This window comes from Vigna unguiculata, chromosome 8 (assembly GCF_037176805.1).
Source record: "Vigna unguiculata cultivar grain cowpea cultivar isolate G323 ecotype 2 chromosome 8, ASM3717680v1, whole genome shotgun sequence".
Taxonomy (NCBI): domain Eukaryota; kingdom Viridiplantae; phylum Streptophyta; class Magnoliopsida; order Fabales; family Fabaceae; genus Vigna; species Vigna unguiculata.
Window position 1 is genome coordinate 35,828,124 of NC_140799.1, and position 16,705 is coordinate 35,844,828.

At 32.4% G+C, this 16,705-nt stretch overlaps 1 protein-coding gene and 1 long non-coding RNA gene across 2 annotated transcripts; both read right to left on the reverse strand.

Moving 5' to 3' along the window:
* Positions 1 to 2,282: 2,282 nt before the first annotated feature.
* Positions 2,283 to 4,566, reverse strand: LOC146884446 (uncharacterized). The gene is made up of 2 exons (XR_014984041.1): positions 2,807 to 4,566; positions 2,283 to 2,719 (listed from the first exon to the last, which is right to left on the reverse strand). It is a non-coding gene; the product is annotated as an uncharacterized LOC146884446 (long non-coding RNA).
* Positions 4,567 to 13,035: 8,469 nt separating this feature from the next.
* On the reverse strand, positions 13,036 to 16,042 carry ARLA1A (ADP-ribosylation factor-like A1A). Its single transcript, XM_028082965.2, has 6 exons — positions 15,757 to 16,042; positions 15,504 to 15,585; positions 15,337 to 15,369; positions 15,105 to 15,226; positions 13,514 to 13,675; positions 13,036 to 13,394 (listed from the first exon to the last, which is right to left on the reverse strand). Exons 1-6 carry the CDS (start codon positions 15,792 to 15,794, stop codon positions 13,277 to 13,279), a joined length of 555 nt encoding a protein of 184 aa, XP_027938766.1. The 5' UTR covers positions 15,795 to 16,042; the 3' UTR covers positions 13,036 to 13,276.
* Between the last annotated feature and the right edge of the window lie 663 nt (positions 16,043 to 16,705).

Below are 16,705 nucleotides of genomic sequence, written 5' to 3' on the forward strand. Positions count from 1 at the left end.
ACGGGCAAGACGACCCAAACGACCCGACTACTCAGAGAGGTTCGACGACCCAAACAGGACGAACGGGCCAAATGACTTGGACGATGAAGACGAGCCTGACGACGTGAACGAACTTTACAATGAAGACGGGCCAAACGACCCGGACAGGCCAGATAACATAGACGGGCCTCTTTCTAGTCGTTGAGCCATTCCGTGTCATCGTGCTCGTCAAGCTCATTGAGCTCGACCGGGTCATGTGCCTGTCTGGATCATTGGGCCCGTCCAGGACGTCATTCTTGTCCATGTCGTCGTACTCGTCGGGCTCGTTCGAGTCGTTTGGACCGTTTGGGTTTTCGGGCTCATCCATCTTTAGTCCTATCCAGATAATTGAGGTCTTCTGGATCGTCGAGCCCGTCAAGGTCATCCTGCTTGTCCAGGTCGTCTGGCTGGACCCAATGATCCAGACGGTCACGATGACCCGAATGAGCCCGACGACCCGGACGGGCCCAACGACACGAACAATCCAGATGCGCTTAATGACTCGAACGAGTCTGACAACGCGGACAAGCTGACACAAATGGGCAGGATTAACTTGACGAGCACGATGACACAGACGAGCTTGACGACTCGGACGAGCCCGACAATGCAGACGACACTGACTACTCAAACAGGCACTAAGACCCAAACTGACACGATGACCCGGACAGACCAGACGACTCAGAGAGGTTCGACAACCGAGACAGGCCTAACGGGCCAAATGACCTTAACGATCAAGACGAGCCCGACGACACGAACGAATCGGAGAACGAAGATGGGCCAGTCTACCCAAACAGGCCAGATAACATAGACGGACTCGACGATCCCGACGGGCACGATCACCCAAACGGGCCCGACATTCCGGACAAGCTAGACGTTCCAAAAAGGCCCGACAACGCAGACGGGCCTGATGAATCGGAGGGTCATATCACCTGTCCGGGTCGTCAGACACGTCCAGGTCGACTGACCGTCCATGTCGTTGGGCCTGTCCGGTTCAGCCGATCTGTGTCGGTCGGGTTGTTCGAGTCGTAGGGCCCATTCGTGTTGTCGGGCCCTTTTGGGTCGTCGAATCCGACCGGATCATCGAGTTCGTCCGGGTCATCAGGCTCATTCGTGTCGACCGGGTCGTCGAGCCCGTCCAGGTTGTCGGGCCCGACCGGGTCATCGTGCCCATCTGGATCGTCGAAGTCGTCCATGTTATCTGGCATGTCTAAGTCGTTTGACTCGTCCTCATCGTAGGGTACGTCCGTGTCGTCGGGCCCGTTTGGGTCGTCCAGGTCGTCGGATTCGTCCGTGTCGTGGGGCTCTTTTGGATCGTTGAGCCCTTCCATGACGTCGCGCCCGTCGGGCTCGTCCGAGTCATGTGTTTGTCTGGATCATCGAACCCGTCCAGGTCGTCGTACTCGTCCGGATCGTCGGACTCGTTCGGGTCGTCCGGAACGTTCGGGACTATATGTAGAGCAGAAGGTTAAAAAAACCAAATATGTCAATGTCAAGGCTGGTTTTTGCTGCTTGTATCTTCTCTATGCAGCAATTGCTCTAGCAGCTACTCCTGTAACATACATATTTGGTGACTCCTTGACAAATGTTGGGAACAATAATTTTCTGCAATATTCTTTAAGCCAAATCTAATTATCCTTGGTATGGAATTGATTATAGTGGTGGTCAAGCTACTGGAAGATTCTGGAATGGGAGGACTATTGGTGATTTCATATGTATTTTCTGCAACTCAACTTTTTCCTGTTTTTGTTGTTTTCATGTTGTTATGGCTTTGATGGTCTTGTTTATGGCTTTTTGCAGCTGCAAAATTGGAATTCCATCACCACCACCTTATCTATCGATGACTCAAAATGTTGATACCTTACTCTAAGGAGTAAACTATGCATCTGGTGGGGCAGGAATTCTGAATGATACAGGACTTTACTTTGTAAGCATACCATCTTCAAGCCCCAGAATCCAATTTACATATTATAAATTGAGTGGCTTCTTCTCATCTAATGTATTCACCATCCTTTGATTATTATAGATTCAGAGGTTATCTTTCGATGATCAAATCAAAAATTTCAAGAAAACAAAAGAAGTAATCACAGCAAACATAAGAGAGGTGGCTGCCAACAAGCACTTCAATGAGGCCACATTCTTCATTGGAATTGGTAACACTACACACGCAAAAAACACTTCTATTACAAATAAACAACAATATGTGAATTTCGATAATAAAAATTTAACTTTGTTCTACTCTTAATCAGAACTTTGTTCTACTAATATTGCTTTGAATGTTAAATCCTTTGATTTCCATGTCCTGCAATCTTTTGCAGGCAGCAATGATTACGTCAACAATTTCTTGCAACCCTTCTTGCCAGATGGCCAACAATACACTCATGAAGAGTTCACAGAGCTCTTGATCTCAACCTTAGATCAACAACTTCAGGTAAAAATATCAATGCAGTATATGCATGTTAAATTAACTTTATAGAATATCTGAACAAACTATGTTCTAGTAAGAAATACTTCTTCACATCAGTATCATTCATACATCTATCTATATTTCAATCAACTACTAAAGAATCTGATTATACCAGAGTCTTTATCAACTGGGAGCACGAAAAATAGTCTTCCATGGTTAGGACCACTCGGTTGCATTCCATCACAGAGGGTCAAATCCAAAAGTGGCCAATGTCTAAAGCGAGTCAATGAATGGATCCTGCAATACAACTCAAATGTACAGAAGCTAATCACCAGACTTAATCATCGTCTTCCAAATGCAAAGTTCATTTTCGCAGATACTTACCCGTCAGTTCTTGATTTGATCAATAATCCCTCTACTTACGGACAATTTGACATCTCTTCTACTTAATATCACATTTTTAGATTTCACCGTAAAGGTAAATCAATAATTCAATTCACACTCAAAGCCAGGGCATTTCCCATCTTTATAGGAACTTCAATGGCATCTCCAATTATACCCTTCTGGGATGTAAAATACATTTTTTTTCTCACCATCCCCATAATGTATGAAAATGTATTTTTTCTCACTATCCCCGGTAATATATGAGACAAATGATGCATTCTGATAAGGGTCATATTGTTACGATTCCACCATTTTTTTTTCATTCCCTCAGAAAATCAATTTCTTTCACCCATTGAGAGATGCCGCAAACCATATGATCATTGTCAAAAGTTTGTCCAGCAAACTTTGCCAAACAATAATTTCCCAACTAGAAAATATTTCACCCCACTTAGTTAAAATGAAATCATGTGGGATTTTTTTTCTGGCTGTACATGACAAATGTTTTTGATTAACGATTTTGCAGGTTTTAAGGTTTCAAACACGTCATGTTGCAACGTAGACACCAGTATTGGAGGTTTGTGCTTGCCAAACTCAAAAGTCTGCAGAAAGCGCCATGAGTTTGTGTTTTGGGATGCCTTCCATCCTTCAGATGCAGCCAATGCTGTTCTTGCAGAAAAGTTTTTCTCCCTTCTCTTCACATCATTTAAGTCTGCAGCACCAACTGGAGCACCAACTCCTTCTCCTACACCCTAAGTTTTCTCCAATAGCAACAATACAAATATACTTACATTGTAAAACTATAATATAATGCCTCATGGTGTTAATTAATACCAATATAAAACTCTAAGGTTGTAGCAATACACATTATTGTTTCCACTTATTGTTAGCCACCATGAGACAAATCAACAACTGAAAATTACAAGGGAATCACAAACTAAAATTCAATGACATAAAGAATAGGTGTAGTGGTTGATTGCTCTCAGTTGAAAGGCCAGTTTTTTTCCACATGAGAACACTTGAGATAGGTAAAGACTATTTCAATTTAAGTTGAGTCCCTTGAAGTTCTTGAAAAAGCCCTCTCCCAATCTCTAAAAGAAAAGGTAACCAAATACCTCTTAAGTTAGAAGTCAAAATCACCGGGCCAAACCAAGCACAATAAGATCACATCAAATCTTAAAAGGAAAAGAGCCCTAAAATCCCATCCAGCATTTCTTCGGTGTGGTTAAAGCAAAAAGATCATCATCGAGCAATCATATATATACACCGACATCAAAGAACATAAAAGGAAATACATAAAATAAAGTCAAACAAAGATGCAAATTTGACCACGAATCCGTCAATCTCAAGAAACGATAATTGAAACCCAGAAGCCGAAAAGAGTATAAGAACTAAAATGAAAAAGCTTCGCTGGCGAATGATTTCTTGATTTTAGAAAATGAAAACCGAGACCCAGAAAATAGAAAGAGCGAAATTTGTACAAAAGATTAAAGATTGTGAATCCTACGAGAAATAGCAAAAATCCATTAAAATTGGGACTATGCCAGTCCATTGAGGAACCTTTCAATTTCGCATCTGTTCGTATTCTCTATCCCACTATAAGAGAAACAGAGAATCATAGTAGATGCATCTTACTAACAGAAACAAATGTTGATTGAAGAGAGACAATTTGGAGAAGAGATACTGAGGGATATGAAAAATTATGAGATAGGAAAATACGGAGAAAGTGAGCGTAGAAAAGGTGGGATCTTGATTTGATTATATAGCCCCAATTGAACTAGGGTTTGGTTAAAATTACCAATTTGCCAATGTAACGGCAAAGCCATGAAGCCAGGAGAGGATAACACATACACGTACCCACTAAGCCAATCGTGGAAGAGTGGACAGTCAGATTTAAGTATAATTATTTGTTTTCAAGAAAAAATAATTTCATATTTTTTTAAGCTATTTATAATTAGAAAAAAATAATAATAAAAACGTAATTTTTTTATATCGTTTGCAGCCTTACAACTTTTTACTTTCCAATTCCCTAATTTTCCTCGCCTTTTTCTCAGCTTCCATGATTTTTTTAGGCTATTTTATTTTTACCTTAATACAAAATCTAAAGAAAAAAAGTGTAAGAAAGCAATTCTATTTTTATAAGTTGTTATCCTTAATTATAAAATCCTCATCTCTTTAATTTTTCTTTAGCTTTTTATTGAGGTAAAATTACTTTTTCATCCCTGAAATATAATTTTTAGTTTTTAGTAATTTAATGTCATGTTAGATAACATTATAATTAGGTTCAACAATGACATATGTTATTTACATTGTTATATTATTATCCTCTAAATGATCCCATGACTTAAATGACATGTAACAGTGAAAGATTGGTCTCACAATTGTAAGAAGTTACATTGAACAATGTCATATAATGTCATATATTATTTAGACCGCAATGTTGTCACATCATAAATTTTATAACATTTGAAGAGTTACATTGAATAATTGATACCAATGTGAAAAGAAACATGCATAAGCTGGGTTTGTTATTCAGCAAGAGTTTTGATCCAAATACCTTAAAGGTTCTTTTGAATTGGATTGAGTTTTGGATTTGGAAGACTAGATTTGTGATGATTTAAGTTTATGTGTAAGAAAAGATAGAGTTGTTTGGATTAAGGGAAATATCGTATGATTTTATTAAATATGAGTGAAAAGTTTATGTAAATTTGTGTATGATGTGATTGATAAAATTTAATAAATTATAATTGTTGATAGAGTAAATTGTATAATTATCATTTTACCCTTCAATGTAAATAAAAAAAAATGATATTAAAATAAAATTAAAAATGATATTTAAAATTTTTTAAAATATAGTTTATTGATATTATCATTAATAACTTAAAACAAATTATTACTATTCTCAATGATAACTTAAAATTATGTATAATATAAACTATTTAATTTATATCTCCGCATTTATTTAAATTTATTTTATTTGATATAATTATTTCGTTTCAAAAAACATTTATTTGAATAAAAATAATAGTAATAATAATATTATTATATAATACTAATTATTATAATAATTACGATTATAATTATTATTAATGTTTAAAAAAATAGTAATTAAATATATATGTGTAATTATTATAATATATATATATATTATAAAGATAAAATATAATATATATATATATATATAATAGAAATTAATAAATATAACTAAATTAAATTATTAAACACATAGACAATGAAGTAATTTTAATGTGATGAGTTGTTTTTTCTTACGTTTCTCTGCATTTTAAAGAGTGCTAAAATCTGTAACTCATGTGCAAATTTGTCCTCTCAAATAAGCCTAAATAAATGGAACCAAACATGTCTGCAACTAGGGATGTCAACGGGCGGGTAGGGTAGGATAGTAGGTCCCCCATACCCTACCCGCTGGATAAATATTTGTCTTGTACCCGTACTCATATCCGTCGAGTATCCATTATGCGAGTACCCGCATAATTTTTTAATATTCACGGGTACCCGCGAGTATTTAAAAAAATACAAATAAATATTTAACAACATATTTTAATTATAAATTTAAATAAAATACAATACATAACATTTATAAATTTTAAATAAAGTCCAAATAACTCATTTATATACTGTTAAATGACAGTTTACAAAGTAATTAGATTTTTTAAAATTAATTAATAAAAAATAACTCATTCAAAATCAATCTGTTAATATTTTAATCATGTTTTTTTATTTATTTTTAATTTAAACTCATTTCTTATCCGATACGGATTTTATCTGTAGATACCTACATATATAGATTTTTGACATGCCTATTTGTAATCCATCCACATGAACAACAATCATGCGAATCGAACTTAGCATAAGTCCTCAAGAGTTCCAAATGTCAGAAGCTTAAGTATCTTACAAGAGCAATGCTATGCTTTAATATCTTTCAAATAAGCTTAATAATGATTGTGGAGTAAATATGTAATATGCTATAATTGATCAGATATTAGATTATTTAATTCACGATGAAAAAAAGTGAATTTTCCAGTCTTTATAATTCAAATAAAAATAATAACAATGAATCGCTAAGTAAACAACTGAACTTAGATTTCTAAACAAATATGTATCCTGTCACCACAGGCAACACACCGGAGAAAATAAGGGTTTTGTGAGGAAAAATGTTAGTTTTTTCTTTAAATTTTTTAAAATGGTTAATTGTTCTTTAAATTTAAAATTAAAAACATGTAAGTTCAGTTTTTTCTTTAAGTATTATAGCAGTGAAAAATTGTCAATCATATTTTTAAATATAAACGCTAGTAGTATTTCAGTGGATTTTCATTACATATATGCGTAGCTGTTTGAACACGGAAGCTTCTTTCATTGGCAATATTGGTCTATTGGGGAATCGTCTGGCAAATTTTGGTTAGTATTACCTTTTTTATTATTATTATTTATACGAGCAGGATATATATTTAAGTGTCCTTTTATTAACCTTCTGTTAAGAAATATTAAAAATATAATTTTTGTTCGGTTTGTCTTCTGTGTTAAGCTCACATGGAACATGAACTTAACGCTAACAACGAGCAAATTAATTCAAATTTCTGAGTTGAGTCTGTCACCACATATTTATGTTATACCAATTTTAACTGTAGCTATTTTCTTGATTTTGTTTATATTTTTTAGGCTTAATTATCATTTTGGTCTCCTTATTATTTTTTTGTTCAATTTAGTCCTCTAATCTTCTAAAACGTTCAATATGGTCCCTGTCGTTAAGTCAACTTTAACACCGTCTCCTTGACCTGCCACGTGTCATTTTGTGGAATTTTCAAATTTTTTTTAATATATTTTTTAATTTTTTTTAATTAAATTTTTTAAAAAAAAATGTAAATTGTCACGTGTCACCTTATGGTTGTGACATGTGTCAATTTGAGATTTTTGTATTTAAAAAATGTACTGCCACGTGTCAGGTCACGATTGTGCCACGTGTCAAGCTAACATTGGTTGTTTTCAATTTAGTCCCTCTATTTACAATTTTGATTTAATTTAGTCCCCCAATTTTTTAAAATGGTTCAATTTTGTCCTCTCTAATTTGATACCAAATTAGTAATTAAGCTTAATTACAACTTATATAATACATATTAAAATAATTTTTATTATATTTATAGATTAAATTACTCCATCTAACTATTCAATTTTTTTTTTTACATGTATAAAAAACTTCAAGTGTAAAAAATTACAAGTGAAAAATGTAAGAAATAAAATAACATGAGTATTTAGGGAGTGATTTGATGTATAAATGGTAAAAAATTATTTTAACATGAATATATAAATTGTAATTAAGCTTAATTATTAATTTTGACTCAAATTGGAGATGACAAAATTGAATCATTTTAAAAAATTGGGGGACTAAATTGAATCAAAATTGTAAATAGAGGGACTAAATTGAAAACAACCAATGTTAGCTTGACACGTGGCACAATCGTGACTTGCCACGTGGCAGTACATTTTTTAAATAAAAAATATCAAATTGACACGTGTCACAACACGCGACAGTTTAATTTTTTTTAAAAAATTAAAAAAATTAAAAAAAAATTAAAAATTCCACAAAATGACACGTTGCATGTACGGAGATGGTGTTAAAGTTGACTTAACGACAGAGACCAAATTAAACCTTTTAAAGAATTAGAAGACAAAATTGAACCAAAAAATAATAAAAGGACCAAAATGAACCAACCCAACAAATTAGGGGACCAAAATGATAATAAAGTCTATTTTTTAATGTATTCAAGAGAGGTAATATTTAGAACATAAATATATAGAACACGAGTTTATATCGATAAAGTGAAGTTGTGTTTTGAAATAATAATTTCTAATTTCAAATACATGATTTTAATATATTTTTTTTGTATAGAACATAACAATTTTTATCTAGTGCATTTTTAATGATAAAATTTTATTTGTTTTCCATAGTTACATATATAAAATTTAAAATAATTAATTTTGTTTAAACAAGTTTTGTACGGTTAGATCGATTAGTGATAACTTTTATGTCATTTTTTTTGTCTATCTATGCATTTTATGCTATTTTTTTTTATTTTTTGTTTACTTGTGGAGAGTTTTGAAGATTTGTAACGATAAAAAAAAAATAGAGAAATTTGTTTCTAGAGATGGGTAAAATAAGTATGAAAACTCGATTGTTTATTGGCATGCTATGTCAGCGTGTGAATTTGGGTTTCTTTCTGCACCCCATAGTTTTCTACCTACACCTAAAATTTTCAAAATTTTGAAAGTTATCATTTGATTTTGATTAGGGTAAAAACCCTAATTGTTACTTTTATCCCTTACTGAGCCGCAACTTTTTCTTCACAATATCTTTTTTCGAAATTTAACTTCCATTTAGAAGATTTGGGATAATAAGTATTCAACATTAAACCAAATGGTTATAATAGCTCCAACATTCAAAAGCATAAACTATAGGATTAAGACACATATTGCATTTTATAGGTACGTTTGGATTATTGTTTGAGCATTCAAAAGTGATTCGAAGAACATCGAAAGTCACGTCTATTTGTTTGGTAATTTTCTTTTCACCTTTCATTGAATATTAAAGATATTTAAATTGTGATTGTATTTAAAGCAATACTTTTAATGTTTTTCCTTGCATGAAGTTGAACGAACGAAAAACAATATATTCAATAAAGAACAAACTTCAAACTTGATAACAAGTGAAATAATATACTTAGCAAACAATAAATTTTGTTAAGATAGAATTCTAATCCATAATTATGATATTATGGTAAGAAGTGCACAATAAATTTAATTAAGTCCATAAAATTTAAATTTACTTATATATTATAAATTATTTTATCTTTAGTTGACTTCCGACAATATAATAAATCTTTTAAGATGCAAAATCAATCATCATCTTCACGATTTTAATCTGAACCAGAAAATATTATAAAATAAAATAAAAATCCACAATTTTTCTTAAAAACAAAAAAGATAGTGGCGTCCACAGATAGGGTATATGACCTTAGGTTTTAATGTGTTGGAAAGAGTATATAAAGGTGCAATGTTTTAATGAACACAACATGAATGAAGGTTTGTTATCAACCATTGCAGATACGTGTAGAGGGAGAGAGAGCAAAAAGAGTCATGTGAACAATTTCTATAGCAATAGCGTGTTAATGGAGTCAATAAAATATGTACAAAAGCATAAAAAAAAAAAGTAAATGGCGGATATGCCATAAGCTATACCTTAAGTGTAACAGTACTTCTTAAAATCGTTGATAATACTTAATCACTTTTCATAATTTTTTATACACTTAATCGATCTTCATAATTTTTTATACAATGACTTCCGAACCATAAACTTATTACTTTCTACAATAATTATGTTTAAAAAAAAAGCATGTCAAACATAATTTTTAATACACAATATAAAAATTTCCACCCTTAATGTCAATAAATTAAAAATCATAATAAATACATTTTAAAATAATTTTTATACATAAATGAGTTAAATAAGTTATTTTTCTCTCAAATTATTATAACAAATTGTGTTTTATTTCTAAATTAAATTATAAAGTATTTAATTATGTATTTTATAAAATTTATGTAAAATACCATTTTTTATAAAATAGTTATATTATAATAAGAAAAATATGTTACCTAATCTTTATAAAATACAAGAAGGAAAGATAATTTTTTATAGTAATTTAGATTTAAAAATATATATTTAATTTTTTAATAAATTTATGACTAATATCCCTACAGAAATTTTAACTATTTAAATTAATATGAGAAGAAATTTTATCTTATTCCAAGTAACAACTGTCAAAAAAAATAAATTTGATGAACGATGATCCAATTTGTGGGAAAGGAATTTGTTTGGTCTTCTTGTTGAGTCAAAAGTGAGAGTGGCAAGAAACTAATTTTGTGGGGTCAATGTTAGTCTGTCAATTTCATGTGTCACATAATATTTTATTATGTAATAAAAATATTTTTAATGTGTTTTATGATTAACTAAGAAATATAATTTTTAATGTATGTATAAATATTATTGTTAGCACTGTTCCATCAAATATACAACATCCTCTTCAAGGTCGTCTATTTTTCTAGGATATTTTATTTGTTGCATCGGGTTTTGGGTAGTCCAGACTTTTAACTGCTTCCATAAGGTGTACAAGAAATCTATGAGGGTGTAAAACGAAATGACTAACTTTCAACAAAATTCCATGTCCACTCTTATTAGTGGAGCGGTGTTTCTCTCTACACCTTCAACTTTTTCTCACCGTCCCAAATATCTGGGGACTTCTCGCTGCACCCTCAACCCTTCTCATGTACCCTAACCATTATCCTTTTGACCATACTTAATTTTTATCTGTCAGAGTGGTTGAAAGCAATGAAAATAAAATTTACTGTGGCTACTGGTGCTTTGTTTTTATCTCTGCAAAGCTGCACGCCCAAATATTTCTTCCCATTCCGTTTTCCTTCTCTCCGTTTCTTCCACCATTTTTTCTGCTCTCTAAACTCTGGTCCGTGTGCTTTATGGTTCCTTCCTGTCTCTGCTTCAAGCTCCCAGTTGTCCCTGTCTTTGGTTCGAGGTCCCAGTAGCAGTGGTCCTTGCTTGAAGCTGGTCCAAGCTCCCATATGTTCCCATACATGCAGCTGCCTCATCTCTTTTTTCTCTTCCAGATTAGTATGCATTCCATTTTAATCATATTGAACGTTGGAATTTTAATCGTATTGAATGTTAGAATGTTGTTTGTTAAGAGTTGAAATTTACTTTAAGAGCTGAAATTTACTTTGTGACTATTGCATATGTCGATATCCGCTTCAAAAAAATGTGTTGCGGAAGTCGACATCCGTTTTGTTCTTTTTATAAAACAGATGTCGAAATCTGCTTCAGGAATTAGTGAAATGGATGTCAACATCCGTTTTATTATTTTTTTAGTTTTTTTTTGTGTTGCGGATGTTGACATCCACTTCAAAAATTTGTGAAACGGATGTTGACATTGTTTCATTATTTTGTTTGGATTTTTTGTGAAATAGATGCCGAAATCCACTTCAGGAATTCTTGAAACGAGAGATAATGCAAGTCTCATACACAAATACCACCGAATTTTGAAATTAATGATCCTTGAGAGCAGCCTTCACACACAAATACTGAATTTCAAAATTTTATTTTAGTACGGGATTTTAAAATCCCGTTAAAAATATTATTGGATTTCCAAACATAATTATCATATTTAACGGATTTCAAAAAAAAAAAATATATATATATATATATTTTCAATTTTATTTTTAATAATGTATTAAGAAAATAAAAAATTTGAATAACAAATAAAATTAAAAAAAATGATCATTAAAAAAATTTTAAAAACCGAAATATAAAAAATAAAATAATATGGAATTACGATAAATCTCACGATCACGTATTTGTTGTCTTCATACACATGATACATACAAAGATAGGGCAATAGTCCACGAAATTTATGAGTTAATAGAGAAGATTTTAACAACCAATTGTAGTTGAAGACCTAATTTTTACCACCTGTGAAAGAAAAAAGAAAAATACGTACAGAAACATAAAATATAAACATAATATTGTATTTATATTCAAATAATCACACATTTAAGTCCGTGTATGATTCAGAATCAATTTTCCAATACAAAAACAACAATTAGTTATTTCTCATTCAATATAAACTTTTTACCTTTTAATTAATTTTGGAAATCAAATATATATCAATTCTGCGTTAAAAAATCAATCATAACCAATTTTATGTCACTTTTGACGCAAAACCATACAAGCAGTATACTAATTTGGTCTTATTCCTTTTGTGCATAACATAGGGGTTGTCGGAAGCAGGTGAATCCACATAGCAAGCCATCCAAAAGGCATCTATTAACATTGGCAACCTCACTTGGGCTGCAATATTTGAATACCTATTACATTAACACAAAGGAGGTGGACTGCAATATTTGAATACCTATCACATTAACACAAAGGAGGTGGACTGCAATATTTGAATACCTATCACATTAACACAAAGGAGGTGGACCAAAATTTGAACATGACTAACTGCCCAGTATTTAAAAACTAATTTCAATTTCTAAGACAAATTACTCTTGAATGTTGGGACACTTTCAAATGGTGAATACATTTTATCAGGAAAGCATTCATGAAGAAAAACTTTTACCTCCACATAAAAAAAAAAAACACTAGTACTCAATTTTCCAGACAAAATAAAGTTGCTGGACTTTATTTTATTAAAAATAAAAACCATAAAAAATGTACAAGACCAAATAATTGGTTGACGGCTTAGGATGTTCCATGGAAGATTTGACCTGGTTTGATTACTAGAAACAAAGTCGAGCCACAACTAATTAAAGAAAATGTATTCTAACACGAAGGAATTTCCTCAACAACTCCTTGCACTTTGACCAAAAATGAAATACAAATCAAACCAAAGATCATTTTGCAGTTCTTGAGTGTTTGATGAGCCAGTCAATGACTACATCTATGTTTACAGAGTCCTTGCATGAAATCATATAGCAGCAGACCTCTCTCTCTTTTATTGACTCAAGTCCTCTGAAATCACCCATGGAGAAAATGCAATGTTACACAACCAATCATGACAAATTTCAATATATATATATGTGTGTGTGTGTGTGTGTGTGGATATGACAACGTTGGTTTCTAGAACTTACAGCTGATCAACTAATGCTTGCTTAGAAAGAGCTTCTGACTTGTCAATTTTGTTTCCAAGAACAAGCAAGGGAATCCCACCCAAAGAAGGTTTTGTCAACAGCTCATGTAATTCGCTTCGAGAAATCGGAACACTATCTCTATCAGCAGCATCTACAACATACCTGTCTTTGCATCCATTAATGAAAGGAACCGAAGAGTAGAAGCATCGAGAATGGGCACTTCAAATAACTTGAAAGGGCTATATATAATAATAACACTCCACAAGATGAAGCATGCATGACTAATCTTCCATTAGATCATCATCGGAAACAACACATTATGACAAAACCAAGTTTAGGTTTTCCATTCTGTGTTTGAAAAATAAACAGGAAAGCCCACATTATACAAAATGCTTTTGGGGTCAGTATCCTCTATTATAGGTTGTTAGAGATCTACGCAATATAAATGCCAATTCCCGAGTCTTTCCTAATGAATAATACTTCAAGGATGATTGAACATCATATTGAATTAAGCCAGGTGTTCAGTTCTTAATAATAACATCCCATAACAAATTATGCTTCAGCAAATGTAGTGGTGACATAAAAGTTGTCTGCACTTACATCCCAAAGTCTACTTGCTTGAGGGGACATATTAGAGATATAAATAAAAACTGCGCCCAAGTCTTTTCCCTGATAGCTTAAATAAACTTAAAGAATAGTATAGGTAATCATTATAAAAGTAGGCTTCACTAAAATTTTCCTTTTCTCCTAAAAGATCTTAGAGGTGGTCTTTGTGTTTCAAGGTATATAGCATTTGAAGAAAAAACATGCTAATGATTGTTTGGTCAGCAGTCAACATTTCTGGGAATGTTTAAAATTCAAAGGTTGGAAGGAAGAATGTGGTAGTAGTGGTAGTGCAGTAGCGGTTGTTTGATAACATGGCTTAGGAACGGGAAAGCTGCATATCCATCCCTCATTATGGAAATAAAAGTAATGTAAGAGTTGGAAATGTCTCACTGACCAGGGTATTAATAATGCTCAAGAATTATTTTTAAAATTTATGTTATGAAAAGATCATATTCCCAAAAATAACTAACTTACTATTCCTTGAAACAAATGCACCCTTAGGAGAAGGACAGAGGTGTCATTTACACTGTTGATTCTTTATAAACTTCTCCATGGAACCACAAAAAACCCTCTATCGATATGAAGCATGTTTAGTAAAATGGGATGAAATGACACTCTAATTAGGAATTAAACAACAATGAAATTGCATAATGCAGACAATTTCTTGTTTAAAATTCAAAAACTTTAGAAAACTGTATAAAGCCTGGGGTACCAAAAAATCAAAAGTCAATGTGTTTAACTCAACTTATTTTGGAGAATTTTTTTTTTTTGCCAGTTTCTTCATAACTTTAAAGGAGGGAGGGGCCAATCATTACCGTTAAAACTATATACTCAAATATCCAGTTAGTCTAAACCTATAGGCAACATGTGATCCAAAGCCAGAACTAAAGAAACAGAATGAAAGACATGCAAGTATATGAATGAACATATGCTTGCACGCATTGATATATAAATATGAGAGAGAGAGCATGGAGAGAGACAGTACACAATGGCAGAGACACCGCGACAGTATCGCTCCCACATGGTTCGGAACCTCCTCTGTCCGCCAAGGTCCCAAAGCTTTATCGTGACGTTTCCTTTGGTTACTTTTCTCATGTTGAACCCAACCTGGGTTTAATAATACCAAGAATTACATTTCAATACAAAGAAAAACATGCTCACAATCTTCAAACATATATATTAATGGAAGATGTAATAAATAAACCAAAGATACACACAGTTGGAATCATGTCCTCACTGTAGCCCCCAGTCTGCAGGTAAACAAAACGAAACATCAATGCAATGTGAAAACGAGGCCACGAGAGCAAAACAAAACTGTGTGAGAAAATTGAATTTCAGGGTTTGTAAATTAAGTAAATTGCAATGCAGGAAGCAAGTAACTCACAGCAATTGAATTGACAAGAGAAGTCTTTCCAGCATTCTGAAGGCCAACGAGGGAAAGTTCCATCTCCTGTTTGAAAAACAAGCTGACACACACACAACATGCAGAAACTCATCTTAAAAGGAACCCTTATTAAATCAATTAACCTAAGCTCAACTTTTAACAAGGCTATCTGAATCAGAAATCCTCAATCAAAATCACACGAAATTGAAAACAAAATATATGAATAGATAGTATTGTAGAAATGAGGTTTTACCTGCGGAGCCAATTGAGGAGGGAATCCCAAAGACCCATTGTGTATGAATGGAAGAAAGCGAGAAGAGAAATTGAAAGAGGGAGAAAGCGAAAGAGAAAGAGAAAGAGAAGAAGGAGGTAGTTGGAGGAAACAAGAAACTTCGCGGACCAAGGAAGAAAAGGTAGATACGATAATGGAATGTGAAGAATAGAAATGGAATCTAAAATAGGAATGCCGCACACATAATGTGCATGTCTTGTCCTTTTCCCTCTCTTTTCTCTTCCTTTCTTTCTAGTACCTTGTTTTCTCATTTAGAAATAACAATACTACATCGTTTTCTCTTTTCTCAATCTCTCCGCTTCTACTCTATCTACACACACACTCCTCCTTCTCCATTCACCTCTACAATTAATATCGTTTTATTTATAATATTCTTTTATTCGTAAAAAGTAATCATAAATAGGAAATAAATTAATAAATCACACAAATGAAAAGGTGTGTGAATATACATATACATGGTTGAAATTTATTAAAAACTATCAATAATTACATAATGAAAGATTTTGACTATGCTTTTTATTATTCAACGAAATTGTTAAAATTTATAAAATTTTCTGATTAATTGTTTTTGACTTCTAAATTTGAAGCGAGATTTATTAAAATCTAACAAATTTTATCTGATAAAAATATACTTTTTAAAAAAGAAAAAAGGTAATGTTAGCATTCCTTATTATTCACTTATGGAAAATGTTTTTTCTCATACCAAACACATATATCCTTTTTTAATTACAATAATAGATGGGATGCTGTGTAAGAAAATAAGTAGGATACTCTCGTTGAAAAAAAAATGATGAAAACTTGTGTTATTTTTCTTTAATTAGAGTTTGAACTTATCAATTTCTAATTTTTAATCAAATCCAACGGTATTTTTTGTTTGCTTAAATTAAATAATTCATATCAAAATTTGGAC